The 19,876-nt window shown below is 43.8% G+C and overlaps 1 protein-coding gene across 7 annotated transcripts in view; it reads right to left on the bottom strand.

Moving 5' to 3' along the window:
* Positions 1-19,876, bottom strand: part of LAMA2 (laminin subunit alpha 2) — a 3,430,794-nt gene that overhangs the window by 930,628 nt on the left and 2,480,290 nt on the right. For all 7 annotated transcript variants that reach the window (XM_078648920.1, XM_078648921.1, XM_078648915.1 and 4 more), the window contains one exon: positions 9,497-9,608. In XM_078648920.1, the coding sequence (XP_078505046.1) occupies positions 9,497-9,608 (112 nt within the window). The remainder of the gene's footprint in view (positions 1-9,496; positions 9,609-19,876) is intronic.

The following is a 19,876-nucleotide window of genomic DNA, read 5'->3' as shown; positions in this document are numbered from 1 at the left end:
AGATGGCATTTGGGAACAAATTGGCAGGGGATTTGGGAAGATTGGAAGCAGGTTTGGAAGTCAGGGACAAGGTATAATGAGGGTACATCTTGAAACCTATCATAATAGCGGTCTTTGTATCATTGTGTTATTGGGAGCCATCAAAGCTTACAAATGGCAAAAGGCACGCCATAATGAAAACTCCTTGAAGAAACGAGAGCAGCAGTTAGAACGACTGCAGGACAGTCACTATCTGCACCTTATGGGGTTAGCAAGCTACAACTTCTGTTTAGGTCGATCTCTTCAATATGAAGAAAACTGTAAGAGAGTAAGATGTTGGTGTTATGACACTAGTCATAAGAGGGGGGAACTTATAGAGTGCATCCAGCACTCTAAATTGTATGGGTGCATTATATTTACATTCATGGTTTAAATGCACTCATATATTCTGTCCTTTGCAGTGTTTTGCGATTATTAAAATGCATTTATTCAAGTCACATGAGCATTTGTATTGTAGTGTACACATTTAAGTAGGACTTTGTATGTATTATAAAAGTCTATAATTCCTGTATGACTAATGTGTAGGATGATATTATACCCATATAAATGTAATTGTGTGTTGTTTATGTTGCTTGCACTGTAGGCCCAGAACTGCAGGTTGTTGTTGGTTTCGAATCCTTGGTTGCCCAAGAATTAATTAAATGAATCCTTTTTGTATGTGTAGACAGTATGTTCTCATCTTACTGCTGGTGCAGGAATTTGACCTTGTTATTCTTAGATTAAAGGAGATACACGGAATGTCTTTGAAGAAGACTAGAAGGCGAAAAGGGAGAACGCCTTTCGTGTCTGGCTGATCTGGGAACCAAGGCCACAGAGCAGGAGCTGAACAACACAGCTCCTGTGGAAAAATACAGACAAAGGAGACTGAAAGGGTTTAAGTGATCTATTGGGGGGGTGGAACATTGTCTTTTTGTATGATGTGCAGGGACAGTGAAAGGGACTTCTCCATTTTTCAGAGGAGAAGGAGCATACTAGAACGAGCTCCGTAGCCTTAAGCTATCTGACCCATTTGACGTGAGTACTTCTTAGGAAGTCAACACGTGCTGACATCTTTGGGGTATGATATAAGGGAACTAGGCAGGACCCTCAGTGAGAGCAGTGTAGGAAAAGATAACTTTTGTTTTCCTTCCTCATGTTCTTCAATTCTGGGTTGCATTTTGATATTAGAGTTCATCACCTTATGCCTTCGATGCCGAATTAATTATATTCGTAGATTCGGCTCTGTATTGATTTTTATGTACCTATATTCTCTGATATGAAGGTGTGTTTATATTCAATTATTTCTGGCCTTATAATAAAATCCATAACGGAAATTCGAAGTCTGTGGTCTTTTAAGCATGACTACATTGTAAGTATAATCTTGAATTGTTTACTCCTCTCAACCACTTTCAGCAGGCAAATAAAATACCATCTGTGCTGAATTTAGTAGGGAAGGCAAGGACAAAATTTAGAGTAATCAGAAGGATGCATCTCATGTGAAGCAAAGAGGGAGTAACAAAATTCAACTAATGCCCCACATTCAGATTACCTCGATGCAGTGACACCTCGCCAGGAAGCTGATGAGAAAATACATGTCAACAAATTTAGCAGTCCACACCTAAAAACACAAATCTGAAAACAAAAATGTATGTCCACTTTTCTCTATCCTAACTAAATTCACTTTTTGTGCCTTTGAAACATTCTTATGTATGTATGGAATCTAAATGCTGAACTGTAGGAACCTCAGTAAATACAGATTAGCTGATTGGTACATGTTGGACTTGGCCCTTTTGGCAGGTTCACCCCTAAACTTTTTGCTTTTAATTGTGACCTGATACTAGTTGTTTGTAGCTTCTGCGCACTTTAACAATGTGTCCTAGTGTAAAGTGCGTGCGCAGTCTGAGTGCGTGTGGTGAGATTGGCCTGCCCTCCCATAGGAATGCATGGGGAATGTGTGTGTCCATGGTAGTTCCTGATGTGTGGGAGTGCAGGGGCGAGTTTGGTATGTGTGAACTGATGAGATTAAATGCTGCGCGACGGTGTGCGCAGATTTAATGTGTCTAGTGGAGAAGTGCCACTTCTAGAAGTTGGCATGTCTGTGTAGTAAATGTGAATTGACTGTCTGGCTTGTGATTGGCTGGAGCTGTCTGGTGTGCCTGGCTCCAGGAGTCAGGATGGGTCTGCCTCGGTTGTGAATGGAGAGATCTGCATGTTGATGGAAGGGAGGAGTGCACCTGGGACCTGAATAGGGCTGGGCCTTCCCTACACAATGCTGGCTCCGCCCCCTGTGGTGCGACTGATATCCCTCTCCTTTCCTGTGAATGGGGAGAGGGGCTGAGCACAACAACGTGCTCCAGAACCAGCTGTGTCTGGTTTTCCCCCTACCCTGCACCCTCCAGACAAAGGAAATGCCTGTATAAGAAGGGGCAGTGACCCCATGTATGTGTTCTCTCTTTGGATCCTATCTTGAGGGGGGCCTGCTGCTGCTGGGCACCAGGAGGTACGGCCACTAGGGACTGCCTCCCTGCCTGGAGGGCCCTGTGAGCTGGCCCCTGGGCCCAGCCCTTGCTCCCACGGCCTTCCTTCCAAAAGACTTTCCTTGGACTTTGTGCCTCTGGCGCCTGGGAGCGCTCTTTCTGCAGTGGGGAGAAGGAGAGTTGAGTTTGTACTTGGGACTTTGATCTACAGCGCCTGGGAGCGCTTTTATTTAAATAGTAGGGATTCCCCCGCCCTTGTGCACTCCAAGCGGGTGCCCACCCCGCATATTGGCCGATTTGGGGTATCCCTAGCGGGTGCCCACCCCGCCAGGGACTTTGTTCCATTTTCGTTTTGGTTTTTTTATATACCGAGCGGGTGCCCACCCCGCTCTTTATGGTTAAAGGGGAGGGAGCCTACCCCTCATCTGCCCCGCATCACCGCAGCGGCCCGAGCCGCTGTTTAAAAACTCACGCCGGGCCACTATCCGAGCGGCCCGAAAGACTGGCGTCCTCGCCTGGTTGGGGCGGGCCGCCCGGAAGCTGAGGATGCCGCCCAATCACAGCGCGACCCAGGGGAAGAACCAGGAAGCAAACGGGAGCCCACCCCGCGCTCCTGTGGCAAACGAAGAGAGACGTGCCAATCAAGAGCACCGTAGGGCAGCTGAGGGGCAGAAAGGCGTTGCAGGCGCTGGCGGGGCTCCCGTGTTGTGAGGAGAGCTCCGTGACCTGCAGCAGCTGTGTTGTGAGACGGAGGGGGCCCAAGGCACATTGCCGGTGCCTGCCCCCACCACGGTGAGAGGAGACGCGCTGCACTCCCAGATCAGAGAAGCCCGGTGAGTAGGGGCTTCCCTTCTTGCTGCCTGAGCGGTCCCGCACCTGACAGCGGGCCGCTCAATTGTGAGGTCGCTCCTAAGGCACAGTGGTGCCTGTGCTGATTGTTTTTGGGGGCTCCGTGGGTGCAGATTTGCCGCCGAGGAGGGAAGAGTGACCCTGCCTATCACCTGAGCGGGCCCACCGTTGTGGGCCACTCCAACGTGTGGGCACAGTTGTTTAGTCTGAGAGCCGTACGTGGCTCTATTGGGGGCACCTCAGTATTTAACGGGTCCCGCGGGGCCCAGGTCCTTGCCCGCAGTTTTGGCCTCATTTCCCCCAGAGCCTCAATGGCTCTACCCGGAGCACATTGCATTAGCCGCCCCAGAAGTGCTTCCGGGCCATAGTGGTGCCTACGCTAATTTGCTCTAGGGGGGGGCAAGATCCTCCTTCATGATTTTGGGCCCACAATTATTTTAGGAGCCAGAGTGCTCCCAGCCACATGTTATTTTCAGAAGCCTAGGAGGCTGCAACGTTGGCGCAATTTGTTTAAAGGACACTGAGAGCCCTGACAGTATTTTTCCCTAACTCACAGCTGCCCAGCAAGTAGTGGGCAGCTGCTACGTGTGGGCCCTAAAATCTTGCGCACTCTCACATTTTGGACATCGGGCATTGGAGCCCCTGTGGAAGGCCAGTTGGCCTGGGGTCAGTGTCCTATGTGATTTGTGCACAATGTAATTGCCTACTGTGTTTATGTGATAAGGGCCTAATGTGATTTATGCGTAATGTGAAATGCCTTTATGCCTGTGATACCTCTAACTGTGGTTTTATGCGTAGGAGGTTGTTTTGCCTAGTATAGTTTATGCTAGTGAGTTTGTTTCCCTGCGTGATATATGCCTAAGGTGATTAGTATTGCGTAGTGTGTACCTACCTTTTACCAGTGGTTACTGGTTGTGTCCTACAATTGTTATCTCAAACTACAAGTGTTCTATGTTCTACTAAGTGCTATTTCTACTAAGTGCTGATTCTGAAAGTGGCCCACGTGGCCCTGTCCTGTGTAAATAATCCCCTGTAAATACTGCCCAGTGCCAGTTGACACAGTGTATCTGTGTGATTATGATCTAATGTGTTTATGGTAATACAAAGGCTATTTTTATATATTACCTTGTGTGGAGTTCCTTTTTGTGGTGTGCCTAGTGTGTTGCTGCTGTGTGTGTGTGTTGCGCAAACGCTTTACACATTGCCTCCGGGAAAAGCCTTACTGCTCGTGTCACATTGCCAAGAGGGTGAGCAGGGGTTATCTGGGGGTGTAACTCCCTTGCCCTGACTAGAGTGGTGGTTTCTGCCTGGCTTTGGCACAAGCCTTAGCCAACCAGAAATCCCATTTCTAACAGTACACAACATCCCATTACCAAAGAGTCTTCGCTTAAGAAACCATTAATTCCAGAAGTCATTAAAGGGTCTCTGTCCATTGTCAGTAACCGCTGATGCTCCTTCTGTTTAGATATACCTTACTGTGGTCGTCAAAATGGCCTCTTATGGATTATGCTCTGGCAGTAGATTGTACTGTATAAAATGATAACTCAACATGCACGGTGTCAGCATGCTAGCCAAAAGGCACGTAATAAAATGTTTTCCATTTGAAGCTATTCACCAGGATTTATCATTAGGTCCTGGCAAAATGTATGTATTCTTGCATAATTTCCAGCATTTCATATTCTAATTATTACACAAATTGTCTGAGATGATGCCATGATACGACATCACAACTTACAATATTCTGTGTTTTATGAACATAAAATGAGTTGTCACACCTTTGTGATGGAAAAGTCCCCTTCCCTCAGTGCCACTGCTCTATGGATATTTGGATCTCTAGTAATGATTGTTGGTCATGGTGGGACATGAAACATGCATGTGGTCATGACCTAGGCTTGTCTCATGATAATAGGGTCTTGTTTGACCGAGGGGCACACCAAGCGCTACCCTTGTGATGGTAGAGGACCACTGCCCATATCAGGAATTAAGTGACACAAGCATGGTGGTGATGCTATTTATTTTATAATTTTATAATGATCAGTAGTGTGAACAGGCATTTTTACTGTATCACAAGAGTGGGGCCTCCTGAATCTCTCATGTAAAGTTCTGTGGCTGTGTTCCTAGCTCATTCTTGGCGTGCATGGATTGTTTGTAGCACCAGTCAGCATGTCATACTTGTGTGTGCGTGCTGCGATTAGTGTGCCTGTGTATGGTACATAACATGGAGGCTTATGTGTTCAATTTTGGAACACAGGACCTGGAAAGGCTAGGGAAGTGAAGACTGAAACCCTAATATAAAATGAGTATTGCTGAAAACCCATGAGGGCTAGGGTGGAAGCACACACTTAAGGTAGAGGAGCAGAGCATCCTCTGTGCACATCAAAGGTTGTTTTGATTCAAGGAAGAGTTACTGGTCAGTGAGGCCTGAGTTCATAGTAATGGACATGGTGGGATTGATAAGGTTGGCACTGTAGACCACAGGAGTGTTACAGAGATGAAGGTTTAGGGCTTTGAACCTTTACAAGGCATATGTCAGTGGAGGCGGACAGCCAGGGGTGATCCCTTGTTATTTCCTTGGTCTGCGTTGTAGATCAATCAGAATTGGAGCCACTCTTGTGGTGGCAGAGAAGAGAGCACTTCAAAGGAGCTGGCACCCACAACCCAAATTTCAAAGGATCATACACCAAATCGCATTGGTGTCTGGAGTTGAACTATAAAGGTGGGAGCAGAGACCCACAAGTTGCTGATGGAACCAGAACTAGGGTCCACGTCCTGCTAGTTTCCATGCTGGGTGAGTGGCCCAACTTTCCCTGACCCTGAAGCACCAGACTTCAGCCTCCAGGATGCTGTGAAGATCACTTACTGATTATTGGGAGCTGTGGAGAAGGATGTTCAATACTACTGTAGCCCATCCACAGACTGAAGGAGGCCCGACGAATTCTCAGGGAAAGACCATGACAGGTCACAGACACGCAGCCTTGGGAGATCGAAGCCCTGAAGATGTGCCTTGGTCCTCCTGGCTGCCATCAGGTTGGGCAAGACTGTTTGAGAATGGGAAGCCTGTTGGGGACTTGAACAAACATAGCATGTAGCACTGCTGAAGTTGACTTTTAAACATATTTTTATGGACATTTTGCATTTACTGTGACATATTGCATCATGTAACAGGTTATCGAACTTCGTATCCAATGTATTAAAACATAATGTAGTATTTGTCGCACAGTTTTTAGTCCAAAGTTTTGTCACTGTGGAGATGGTTCTATAGGAAATTTCTGAACAGAACTGGGTTGGAGAAGAACAGGGGGGGGTCATGGAATTTTGGGTACGGGTATCGCAGGGTGGCATATGCTCTGGTGGATGGTGGGTCCACATACTTCTAGGGGAGGACAGCTGGGGGAAGGGTGGGGTTATGGTTGATCCGGCACGAGGTCCGACTGCCCATTGAAGCAGATAACACAGCACTAAAGAGCTAATGGCTTTCTATATGTGTTGTGGGAGGAGATCTGGCATCGATGTTTGCGGTCTGTGAAGTGGACTTTTAAATGTCTAACTTAGACTTTGCTGCTTGAGGACTAGCATGGGCCACATCTAAAAGTTGTCTCCAGTATCGAATGGGGAATGACCAGCCTCTCTAGAAAGGGATGTAGAGACTCAGGGATAATGCCCAGGATGACGCTGGTGTGCTGACCTGAAGAGACGGTGGATATTATTTAGTGTGTAGCTTCTATGCTTTGTGTGCTTTTATTAAAATGCTACTCTTTCATAAAAGACATTTTTGGACTGGACAATCACCTTATTGTGGGCACAGTTTGTACTTGTCTTGCGCTGGTGTAAGCCTCACACATACCTCCCTCTCGAAATGCCTTGAACTGCTCGACCTGATTTATCACTCAAGAGTCAAGCGCTTGCCCCAGTTGCTCAGGACCCATAGTAGGTTGAGACCAGAGACATCAGGAGTAACATGCCTCCTCCCTGACGGTTGTACACAGTGCTGTCCTGTAGCCCTCTGAAAGGATTTCTGACAACACCAAAAAACGACATGAAGGCGCACTTCACGCTACTAATTCCGTGAAAAGTGCTGAAGCTGGTCATTCGCATAATAGCACGTAATTGTGTGTTATTATTTGGGTATTTTGAGATTTTTCCGCAACCGAAATTATGTGGATTTCACCCAGGCCTAGTTATTATCCAATCAATGCTCATATATCCACGATTATCTCTATAATTAAATGTCTGATAAAAATCAATAAATCAATGTTGAAGTTTCATGAGAATGGATAGATAGACTGGAACTCCTCTGACACAAAGTATGAATTTTCATTATTTTCTTAAAAATCACACAGGTCCACAAGATCCTGTTTCTAAAGGTGGCTACCAAAGAACCTTCAAACTCGGCATTTCCACTTCTAGAAAGATGCAGTGGAACTTATTCCTCACCCTCCACCTACCTCCTCTACTACATCCTCCATTTATGAAAGATGTGCAATAGATGTTCCTCAATAGCAATAGTTTCTTCGGCAATTTTGCAGAGAGCGCAACAAATTATGAAAAGGAGCAGTTTAACTTGGCCATTGGAGGAAAAAGCAATGAGGGATTCTACAAATAAAAATCAATTTATTTAACTACCTTACAAATAAACAACTGCTAAACAGACGGCGGCCATTAGTAATTTAATTGCACTAGTTACTCTTTAAGAATAGGAATACTCCTAAAGGGATTCATTTAATTCATCGCTACCTTGCACCCGTAATTACCCATCCATCATTAGCTTTACGAGCTGCACTGTGGAAACACAGAAATGAACAGCGCCTATATTTCTTTGGCACTGTCAGCGCTATGCAAAAACTATAAATTACAAAAAAGCACAAAATAAAAGGTGGTGTGAAGCACGCATTGCAAAATTGGAGCTGCCACTGCAGCCTCTGGAATTCAAACACTGTTCACACTGAATATGTGCAGCATGAGAACCTATGTATACACTGTAGTAAAATGAGGGAATGACACGTGTTCAAGTCCTTCTGCTAACTGAGTGGTCTGCAATTCACACACTAGCCCAATTAAATTGTGAGCGAAATGTATGCGTTTTGGAGCCACAATCTCATAAACATATGTACTCAGCCATGCTGTGACCCAGCTCAGCTGTTCGTGAGACACCTCGCTTCTATCTGGGGAAAAGGTAGATTTCCTCTTCATCGTAACGAGATCTTTCCAATCCAAAAATGGGTGCCAGCAAGTCTATGCACAATTTGTCCATAGCATAGTGCTGGGCCGGATAGGCATTCCGCTCCTTATTCCTTCTTACTTACATTAAAAAATAATGCATTGCAAAAACACATGACACTTTCGAATTGCATTTGGGCACCATGAGAGAAAATACATTTGGCTGGATTCAGACTTCAGATACAAAGCTCCTTTAACTATATTTTAATAACTTGCAGCCAGATTCATCAAACAAAAATCAGCTCGCAAAGGGCCAGATTCTGAGAATCTGGCCCTTTGCGAGCGGTATTTTTGCATTTGGGATGTATCATCCCAAATGCAAAAATCGCTAATTAAGAATCCGCTAAATTGCGATTCTTTGAATTTAAGGAATCTCAAATTGAGATTCCTTAAATGCAATGCATGAAAGTGAAAAAAATAGCGAATTCGCTTTTAGGGCACGCAAATTACCATGAAGTACAACTTCATGGTAATTTGCAAAAACTTTGAAAAATGCACTAAAGTGCATTTTTCAAAGTTTCATGTTGAGCACAGGGCATGTGTGTGCGCAACATATGTGCACACATCATTTCAGGGGTGCAACAGGGTGTCCTTTGGACACCCCTGCACCCTTGAAATCGCAATCTCAATTTGCGAATCGCTAATTGCGATTAGCAAATTGAGATTGTCTTCCCATTCATTCCTATGGGCCTCTAGGTTCATAGGAATGAATGGAGAGATATTCCTTAATTGCGAATCGCTATTTTTTTAGTGATTTCCTGATGCATAGCATTTTGCTATTTATTAATAGCGATTCGGTATTTTTCGCTATTAAGGATTAGCAAAATGTGTTCTTGATGAATCTGGGGGTTGGAGTACTGGCACTGTGTGGTGCTAAAACGATTTTGAAATGTGCATTTATTTGAGCTTCTATTCCGTTTCTGCTTTGTCCCTACCTTCTGCTGCCTGGAGAGTGCCCTTTATGAATCCTGCAAGATCCTTTGCCCTCTCATTGGTCCTCCCAGCATCCTTTCCAGTTTGCTCCCCATCTGCATTCACTTTTGTGGCCTGGAAATCGAGATTGAGAGAAAAACGAACAGAAATAAATACAACTATTTGCAGATGTAGAATGGCACAATAATACAACCAGGGTCACTGGAGTTATGCGCAACAGGATGGCCAAATCAGCGGCTGGCTTGAGTAAATTATGCAACAAGAAAAGCCAAATTATGCAGCGTAATGCGTAACATTTTTAGATAGTCTAACAGCCGCGGACTGTGGAGGGAGTTTCGGTGGGGCAGGAAGGCGGGGCGAGGGTGGGGTAGGGTGGGCGGTGCTAAAATCCGGAGTATGGATAATTTGGAGGTAAGTAAACAATTTAATAAATAAAACGAATTTCGTAGCCCCCCCTGCCTCCAATTATCCATACTCCGGTTTTTAGCAGCCCCCCGCCCCGCCTTCCTGCCCCACCGAAACTCCCTCCACGGGCCGTGGCTGTAGTATAACTTCCTTATTTTGTCATTTTTGCACTTGCTAACACTGTCTGGGCATTGTTTGCACCTCATTAGTACTGGCCTAACACTCAAATATAGCAATAAGCAACAGAAAGGTGACCAGTCAACCTTTGCAAATGGCCTTCCACTGCACAGCAACAGGTTTTAGTACGCTTTTAGTAACTTTTGAACCGTTTAAGCTAGAAACAAACTTTTTTGTTTAAATCTGCAGATTATGCAGTAGATGGTGGGAATGTGGCAAATGCAGAACTCTATCATTATGCAGGAAACGCTGCAAAATCACATAAATCTAGTGGCCCTAAATACAGCTCTGTATAATGTTTAAATGTGACCTCTTGCAAAAAGAGGTCAATGAACTCATCCCATCTAAAATGTCAACTTTGGATTTCTTCCTAACAAAACTAATGATTTGGAAGAGTTATTTTCCCTGAAACTACACTTGGTTCAAACTGAGGCCCAGATTTACTAACGCTTTGCATTGGGTTTGCGTCCCTTTTGTCAACATAAACCTAAAGCAAAGTGTTGAGGTGGAACTTACTATCCAATGCAGATCTGGATTTGTGTTGGATAGCATCTCAAAGTAACGCAAAGTTGTTCAATGTGCCACTTTGCATTTTTTTGCTTCAAGGGTGTATTCAATGGGTGGTGCATGGGTTTTTCCAAGCAACCACCCATGGGTTTTGACAAAAATCCCTGTCTACAAAGAATCGTAGACAGTGATTTACATCAAAATCCTATGCCTCCTCGAGGCAGTGACAACATTGAAAAAATATTTCATTTCTTGTTTTTCCTACTTTGCATGCATGCTGCATTGAACAGCACACATACATGGTGGGAAAAGCATTAAAGCAAGGTTTTTATACAGGAAGGCGCCTCTTCCAGTCAGGGTCGGACTGGGACAAAAAATAGACACAGGCACTAAAATAAAAGCAGCCTCCATTGAGGAACTAGGTAGTTAAAAAAGAGGTAATATCAGAACAATGAGCTGTAATTACAGGCCAACCTGGCTATAAAACTGCCCCATAACTGCTGATAAACCAGCCCACTCCCTGATCTGTCAGATCAGGCCATTGGGCACTGCCTGATAGCCCCATAGGCAATTTTGACTCTGCTTCCAGTACAAAACAATGCTTCAGAGAACACGGAAACCCTTGCACTACAGCGCAAGAGTGTTTGTGTTGGCACAAGGCTGACAAATTGCATCAGCACAGGGAGTGAGGAGTACAGCACCACATCTTAGTAGACATGTAGCTATTCTGGTCTCTAGTTTTCATGCAGTGCATCAACTTTATGTTCTACACTGCGTATTGCAACTTGTTTGGTAAATCTGGCCAAGATTTCCTCCTCTTTTACTCCAAGGAAGCACCCCATGCAGTCAAAGAATGGCCTCTCCAATTTAAGACCTCAGTGTGATACCCTAACTGGTCCTTTCTGATTCACTATCGACCAAAATCTAATGATGCTTCCCGTACATCGAAAAACATTTGAAACCTGCACGTTCCTTCTAATCCTATTACAAATCTAAAAGAGTATATTCACTACTCTGATCTTTGAACAGACGGGAAGGGCCTCGTCCTCTCTCACCTTCACATGGGTGACACCAGACTCTCAGTAGTCCCGAAATCCGCTGTGGTTCCCTCAAAGCCAATCTCCATGTGACAGTTCTTTTTGTCAAAGGTGCAAACAAATCTGACTACACAATTTCAATTCTAAAAGAAGTTCACTGACCCCTCCTTAAAACATGAACTGACTTTAAAATGCCCCCATTACCCAGAAATAGAGTTTTCTCAGCCTTCTCAACTAACTAAAAACAAGCTATGTACCAGAATCATGTGTGAGGAATCCAGCCTGTTATGACAGATGCCAAAACACAAAATGACAAAGACCATGAAACTCTCAGGTCACGTTCCAGCAATATGAAGTCCACTATCAGACAGCCTAACACACTTGTGTATTGACAGTTTGAAAAGCCTCGATAAACCCACCTTTTCAGATTGCATTAACAATGTGAGACACTGCCGTATACGTATATACCGATGCTGGTCTAGAATACTGTTTAAGATGACTGCTACTTCCCTCTGTTCAATGTTAATAGTTAAGCGTTCTCTTGCCATGCATTCGGTCCGTCCAGTTTTGCGCAAAACAAATCCCTTTAATAAGTTAATATAATGAGCACTCTGCAATGCACTGAGAGCTCAGTTCTCAAAGGCTTTCCATGGGTAGGCAACAGAAAACGTGGAAACAGACGGATCTGCTACTTTTCTTTTATTTATTTATTTATTTGTGCATTTTTATATAGCGCGGACTTTACCGAGGGTGTCAGAGCGCTTCACAATAGGAATATTTCTGTGCGTAGATGCCTACTATTTTCTTTTTGCAGTTTTATACAGCGCAAACTCGACCCAAAGGCATCAAGGTGCTTTGCATGGGCACAAGTTGCCATTACAGAATAACACATTCTCATTTTATTTTTTTAGACCCGAGGAGATTAAGTTATTTACCCAGAATGACAGGATGTTTGAGCCTCCCTACAGTGCGAACCTGGTTCCCAGCTTCAAAGTCATCCGCTCTGCTTTGCAAAGCGTGCGGATAGTTCCACAGTCATGGCACTCCGGAGACAAGCAATGGATGTTCAGTGGGAAGCCCCATACTGTTAGTCAATGCCAATTAACTTGACACCCTCGATTCGACGTAGACTTTTGCATGCTTTGCTGTGCCTTTCATTCATTTCTAAAAATTCAAGTGAACAAACCAGGCTGACAAGGTGGGTGATGAGGGTGTAGAAGAAAACATGTTTTCACGTGGAATAACGTTTTCACTGATTTTCCGCCTGCACATTTCACGCGCATAGCTTTAGAAAATATAAGCCTTCTCCAGAGAAACTATAAGTATAATACATTCTGGTGTATGGCTGGGGTTTCTGTCAATATGGTTAATTAGCCATAAATCCAAGTAAGTCCTCGGGGTGCCGTTTTAGGGATTTCGTAATTTTTCCTGAGCTGAGCCCTAGGGCAATACATTTATTTTTTTAGGATGAAACCTAGGAGGTCCTTGGTATCTGGTCTGGCAAAAGGTTAGTGTAAACCAGGTATACCAGTGAACACGAAGGAGTGCATACTTGATCAGACCCTTTTCTGGTAAATTCTCACTCTTAGTTGCAGAAAAGAGCAAAAAAGAAATTGTTAGAACTACCTGAAAATGATTGTACTTGTCCATGTGTGTGAGAAAAAACTGCAGTACCTCCTAGGAAACAGTGCCTAGGCAGCTGTGTGAACACTCTGTCCATGAGAACATGTGGGGGCACGGGGTAGTAAAGTTCGAACCCTCCAAAAATCCTGTTAGTGTGTATCGTTGTGTTGAATTATGTTAGCATGTACTTGTTAACTAGACATTGGCCTTTAGTAGAGCCTCACAACACATGGGATGTCTGAAAGGTACTCTGAAGTCTGCTTCTGTGTGGCTGGCAGACCTGAGTATCTCTAGCAGGATGCTATCCCCTGCCTCAATAGCCGGGTGCTTACGGTCCCGGTGTGATGTGGCTTTTATATACAGAGACCATTCTGTGTATAGGTAAGGCACAGAAGGTGTAGAGGAAAAGGCATAATTGTGAAGTTGTACAGGTGAAGTGACTGGTACGTTACAAGATGGGATGGGATGAATATATGAGATGGGTGGCATCATCCTTGGTTAGACGTGGAGGTCGTGCACTTACAACCTTTTAAATGTGGCCATTTTCTGACAACCTCTTCCAGGTCAGCCATTTCCAAGATCCTGCTCCACACCCAGCTTGGGGTGCGTCTGGCCCTCGTGACTGAGGCTGAATGTAAAACAAGCCTTGGCCTGGTCTGGCCCTAAACGTCCTCCCCAGAGCTCTAGCCAACACTATGAAGTGGGTGAAGCTGCGCTTTGCCGCAGGTGGTGGCGTGCTGTGCCTCATGCTGTAAATGAATGGACTGAGAGTGGCAGGGCCCAATGCTATGTGTGATGGTGCACTATGAATTGGGTGGGGGTACAGCAGACAGCGGATAATGTTGCACTATGAAATTGGTGGGGGTACAACACACATGGTGGTGCACTGTTTGCACAGGACTGGTATGATGACCATGGACTGCATGTGTGGGATTCTTCAAATTGTTGTCTATACTCCCTTTGTATGTCTCATGTTTGTAGAGTTGATGACTAATGGATGATAAGTTGAGCTGTATGTTGTTAAATTGTCTTAGCTAGTAGAAGGAGAATAATCACTTACATCAATGTTTCAGAAACAATTAGATACTCATAACTGTGATGCGCTCCACACTGTGCTCTAGGGCATCAATTCACCATTGAACAAGGATATTGTATGCAACTTGTATGTACTATGCCTCGAGGCAACCCCATACGGATCACAGTGTATACATAGTACAATATAAAATGTAGTAAATAAGTGCTTTGGATGAGTGTGGTATAGTCTTCTCAGATGTGTCCATAAACTGACATTTTGTCTTGAAATGTTGTTCTGAATTTTGACTCTTTGCACTGAAGTTTTACAGTCACTGCCCAGAGTTTGCCTGGATGACAGATTTTCACTCTAATCTACTTTGTCCTCATTTACTTTTGCCCTTTTCTTTTCACTAGTGCACCTCGTAGTCCGTGTCTGAATGTGTGCTTGTGTCTTTTATCTGCTTCTTTTTTTCTTCTTCTCCTGTTTCATATTAGACCATAAGGAGTAGAAGCCAGAGGTCGAAGGGGACAAGATCGGAGGGGCACAAAGTGCCAATGCTTTTTTTGATTTATGAAAAAAAAAAGTTCCCCTTCTTTTTGTGAAAAGACAACCGTCCCAGAACAGTTATTTCAGCTAGTTTAAATTCTTCAGCTGAAGTGTAAGGCAGGGAGTCTCCTGTGAAACAGAAGGAGGGCAGACAGCTAAACAAGAAACGAGCCTTCTTGCCACAGGCCTGCTTCCTTGAAGGAAATGTAAATGTAAGCAACCCTTCAATCAGCAAATGTAGAGGCTGCTTGGAAGCCGGTGTTGGCTTTAACTGATGGAACCACTTGAAAATTACTGACAACACAGATGTCATCTTTTTGAGTGGTGTGGTATGGCAAGGGAGTTACATGCAGCATCACAGTTCCCATACTATTTGTAATGCACTTCGACGGCAGACGCAGAATGATAGAGGATACAATCATTTTCAAAGAAGAACAAATCAGTTGGACAGAAATATGTGGAAATATGATAGGAGCGAAGAGGAGTCAGAGGATGAGCAATTATAATATGAATTTTCTTTTTATGTGGCGCATCATACAGAATTTCTGCTGTTCCTAAGAACTATAATTAACCATTGCGACTAGTACCCAATTTATGGTACTCCATTCACTGACCTCAGAATAATCGAAGGCTGGGATTGGAACCCGCCATCATCAGAAGACTACATTTATCAACAGTGAACGTATATATATATATATATATATATATATATATATATATATATATATATATATATATATATATATATATATATATATATATATATTCACTGAAAAAACCATAGGTTAGAGACCATATATAGTTAGGAATTAGCATTTAAAAAACCTTGAAAATTCACTGAAAAAACCATAGGTTATAGACCATATATAGTTAGGAATTAGCATTTAAAAAACCTTATTTTACTCACACAAAACCATTGAAATTCCATATATAGTTAGTTGCACTAACTATATATCGCGCACCCGCAATCCACTGCTGATGATGTCACATATTACATCATTCATGACATGGTCAGTGACATCACTGATGACATCACTGATGACATCTCAAATGACATCACTGATGACATCACTGATGACATCTCCAATGACATCACTGATGACATCACTGATGACATCATCCAGTGACTGTGTGTTTCTGTAAAGTTTAAATATGTTTGATTTATTGAAGAATGAGTGGATGTATAAGTGTCTGGATGAAGGATTTAGTAGGTGCGTGACTGACTGTATGAGTGAGTGAATAAATGTGTCGTACTAAATGCATGGGTTAGTGACTAAACTGTCTGAATATGTGCATCAGTATGTCTGTTGTGATGTAAACTGCTGCATGTGTTGATCATTAGCTATACGAGAGGTTATATGTGTTATTGATTGGTTGCCCAAGTATTTGTATGGGAGATTGAGTTTGTGTGGGGGTGGCTGGGAGGTGTGTGACTCTGTGCATAGATGTGTGAGCAGTTGATTCACTAGGTGTATGAGTTCAAGAGTGCATGTGGAAACAGCTACATGGGCGGTTGACTGTGTGCATGAGTGTATTGATGAGTAAATGGATATCTCAATGCTACATGTCATAGTAAGTACATATGTAAAACACAGTACATGTGAGAGTTGGCATATATAAGTAACTGTGCATGAGAGCCACTGAATGTGTGAGTGGCTGTATGGATCATTGTGAACTTGTATCAGGGATTGTATAAGAGAGTAAATATGTGTTAGTATATGTTTGAATAAGTAATGTGTATATCTGTATAGTTGAGGGAATGGAGGTGAGATTGTTTCTTTGCATGACTGACTAGGTGTGTGAGTAACTCCATGGATGAGTGACAGTGTGTGAGTGTCTGTATACACTGAGTGTATCTAAGGTTATATTAGAGTCTGAAGAGGTTTATCGTATTAGCACAAGAATGATGTCAAATGAGATGTCATCAGTGATGTCATCAGTGATGTCATTTGAGATGTCATCAGTGATGTCATCAGTGATGTCACTGACCATGTCATGAATGATGTAATATGTGACATCATCAGCAGTGGATTGCGGGTGCGCGATATATGTGTAGTTAGTGCAACTAACTATATATGGAATTTCAATGGTTTTGTGTGAGTAAAATAAGGTTTTTTAAATGCTAATTCCTAACTATATATGGTCTATAACCTATGGTTTTTTCAGTGAATTTTCAAGGTTTTTTAAATGCTAATTCCTAACTATATATGGTCTCTAACCTATGGTTTTTTCAGTGAATATCAATGGTTTTTTAATAGCAAATATCATAAGCTGTCGAATGTCAAGTACATGGTAAGTAAAAACATTTTCGTGTTTATGCACACTGATCTGCTTTGAATGCTGCCCCCCCCCTCCCCCTCATTTCTATTAGGAGTACTCTCTCTTTGCAGATAGTGAAGGGTAGTTAACGCAGGCCTTTGCCCCCGTTGTAATCCGTCGTGCCTGCTTCTCTCTCCATTTGATTGATTGTTATCCAAGCATTTACTATTTTAGAATTAGTTCTCTTTGGTTCATTCTCTATTTAGAAACAAGCACAGAGTCGCAATACTCTGTTTAGTCTTTGCAGATAGTGAACAATTGTGTAAAAAAACAAAAGGAATCGAGCAAAATCAGTAGGCCACTAATGGGATCTCTTTTTGACCTCGCTAAAATAGAAACATTAGGAACAACCCCTCATGAGAAATACGAAACTAGTGAGATGAACTGAGCTCCACACCATGATGGCTGCAAGACAGCTCGGCTCCGCCACCCACCCCGCCCAAAATAACGATAAACTCTATGCAAATATTACAAATATATACAAAACACCAGCAAAGTAACAGGGTAAAACATTTTATTAAATAACTATTTACATAACTATTTTATACTTTTTGTTGCCCGATCCGGCTAGCTCAATCGATCGAGCATGAAACTCATGCACTCTGATAGTTCAAAGTTTTGAGGAGTGCTTGTAACACTGTCTGAAGCCTATTTGCACTTGCTACAGCTTCACTATTCTCAATGTAAGTGGGGGCTGTTTGAGGACGTGACTGCATTTGAAAACAATGTGATGCGGTGCCACCCTGAACCGCTTGACGGAGGCCCCCGAGGGACGGTGTGATGGCGCGGACTCGGAGGGGGCGCTTGGCTCCGGCCCCCTCCCCAAGTCGTGTTGCCCTGGTGTGGCCTGAGATCGCCCTCGACATAGGTGGCCGGCTCCCGGGGTCAAGCGGAACTTTTTGCCTTTTGGTGACTCTTCCATTCTTGACCGTGTCCCACAATCCGTTTCACCTAAAGACACGCTGTAGTGGGGCGCCCCTTTACCGTTTCAGTTGCCATTCCGCCCGCTTTTGCTACACTGTGCCTCTTCCGCTATTCAGCTGTTTACCGCCCGCTCTTTCGACTACAGCGTCTCGCTCACCATGTACTTGAGTTGCTCCCGCTCTTGCGGAGCAGCGATAGGTGGCTGCCACAGGACTCTCAAAATGGCGGCCGGCTCTTCAGATTTGGGCGTGGTCCACTAAAATGGCCCTGCGACACCTTGGAACTCGGACGCTTGTCTGCTAGAGCTTGGGCTCCATTATCGAAAGCGTCCCCTCAGCCTTGAAGATTCTACAAAAGTCTTGGGGGCCCCCGACTCCCGCAGGCTTCTGGTGGGGAGCGGCTGCCATGATTGCTCGTGGAATGGCCACGACGGAGCTACGAGATGGTGGTGCTCTCATGCTGATGCCAGCTTCAGTCTGAAACATCCAGAAACACTGTAGACTACCAATTCGATCAGTTCCGGTAGCGCCCCCAACGTGACCCGGTAGAGAAGAACTTGCCCTCCCCTCTTTGACTGATGGTTCTTGTTGCCTGTCCCTTCTGTTGTCATTTAACAGAACTATTTAGCCTGCTGAAAGGGGTTGTGTTCCAACCGCTGGTTGGTGGAGACATTTTGACTATATTCTGGACCTGCGTTGTCGTGTAATGCGTCATATGACGCGCCGCGTTAGCGCATCCGGAAGTGCTCCGGTGCGCGAAGCGCAGCTTCCCGGAAGCGATCCGGGGCGCGGCGCGCAGCGCGTAACGTAAGCATAACAGGTCATGTGACTTGTTAATAAAACTTTTCACTGGTTCATTTTACTTTTCTTATTCTAATGATGAAAGGCTTGGTCATATGACCTAAAAATTACGCTTTTTATTACTTTCGAACATTATTTTTTCTTAAACATATGTTATAATGTTCCAGGCTAATGTACTTTCCCGGAAAATTTACAACTGTCCTGCAAGTAAAATATATTCCTTTTTCGAGAAAAAGGGCGTTTCTTCGTCCCATGACGGAGCCGTTGAGCAAAAGAGTCTCGGCCTGCTGTCTTAGTCGCCGATACGCATGAATATCAGATTCTTATCGATCACTTTATGTTGCAGGAGTAGAAAACACAACAGCCCTTGACCATTTATCTTTACTGCGTTCCTGCGTATTATACCTTTTACCCTTCATGTAATTGGACTGCTTTATTTCACTTGCCTTTTACTGATTCTAAAACAGTGACTATTATTAAAAACTTTACCAATGTAAATACTACTACCATGTTTTCTTTTAAAAACCTTTATTGTGAAAATGTCAGTATACAAATACGGGCCTATAACCACGTGGGCCGGCCACGGAGCAAACTGTAATCGTATATGATGAGTAGACATTTACACTGTAGAGGAACGTAACGGGCGGGCCATTAGGTTGCAAGAACTAAGGTGTCTAACAGTTGCGGAATCGGTGGACGTACATTTTATAATTAAAATACGACAGGGCCAGTTACAATAAAATTATCTAGATATACATTTGCGGGCAAGTACCATGGGTGACGTTAATTCGAACTTTCAATAGTACAGTAATCAATAACACATCAGAACTTAATATCAATAGGGATGTCGAAATATTCAATCAATTCTCGTCCCCGCCCGCCATGTGCTTCAAAACTGCATACGTATCTCGTGATATCAAGGTTCTGCAACCAGTACACAACAAGGAGTTACGAGTCCCATTTATTCCGGCGCCATTTTGGGCGAGGACGGGCAGGTCCAGGATATAGTCAAAATGTCTCCACCAACCA

Source organism: Lissotriton helveticus, chromosome 6 (genome assembly GCF_964261635.1).
Source record: "Lissotriton helveticus chromosome 6, aLisHel1.1, whole genome shotgun sequence".
NCBI classification, from domain to species: domain Eukaryota; kingdom Metazoa; phylum Chordata; class Amphibia; order Caudata; family Salamandridae; genus Lissotriton; species Lissotriton helveticus.
Note: the sequence above shows the minus strand (reverse complement) of the source record. Positions and strands in the feature narration are given on the sequence as shown.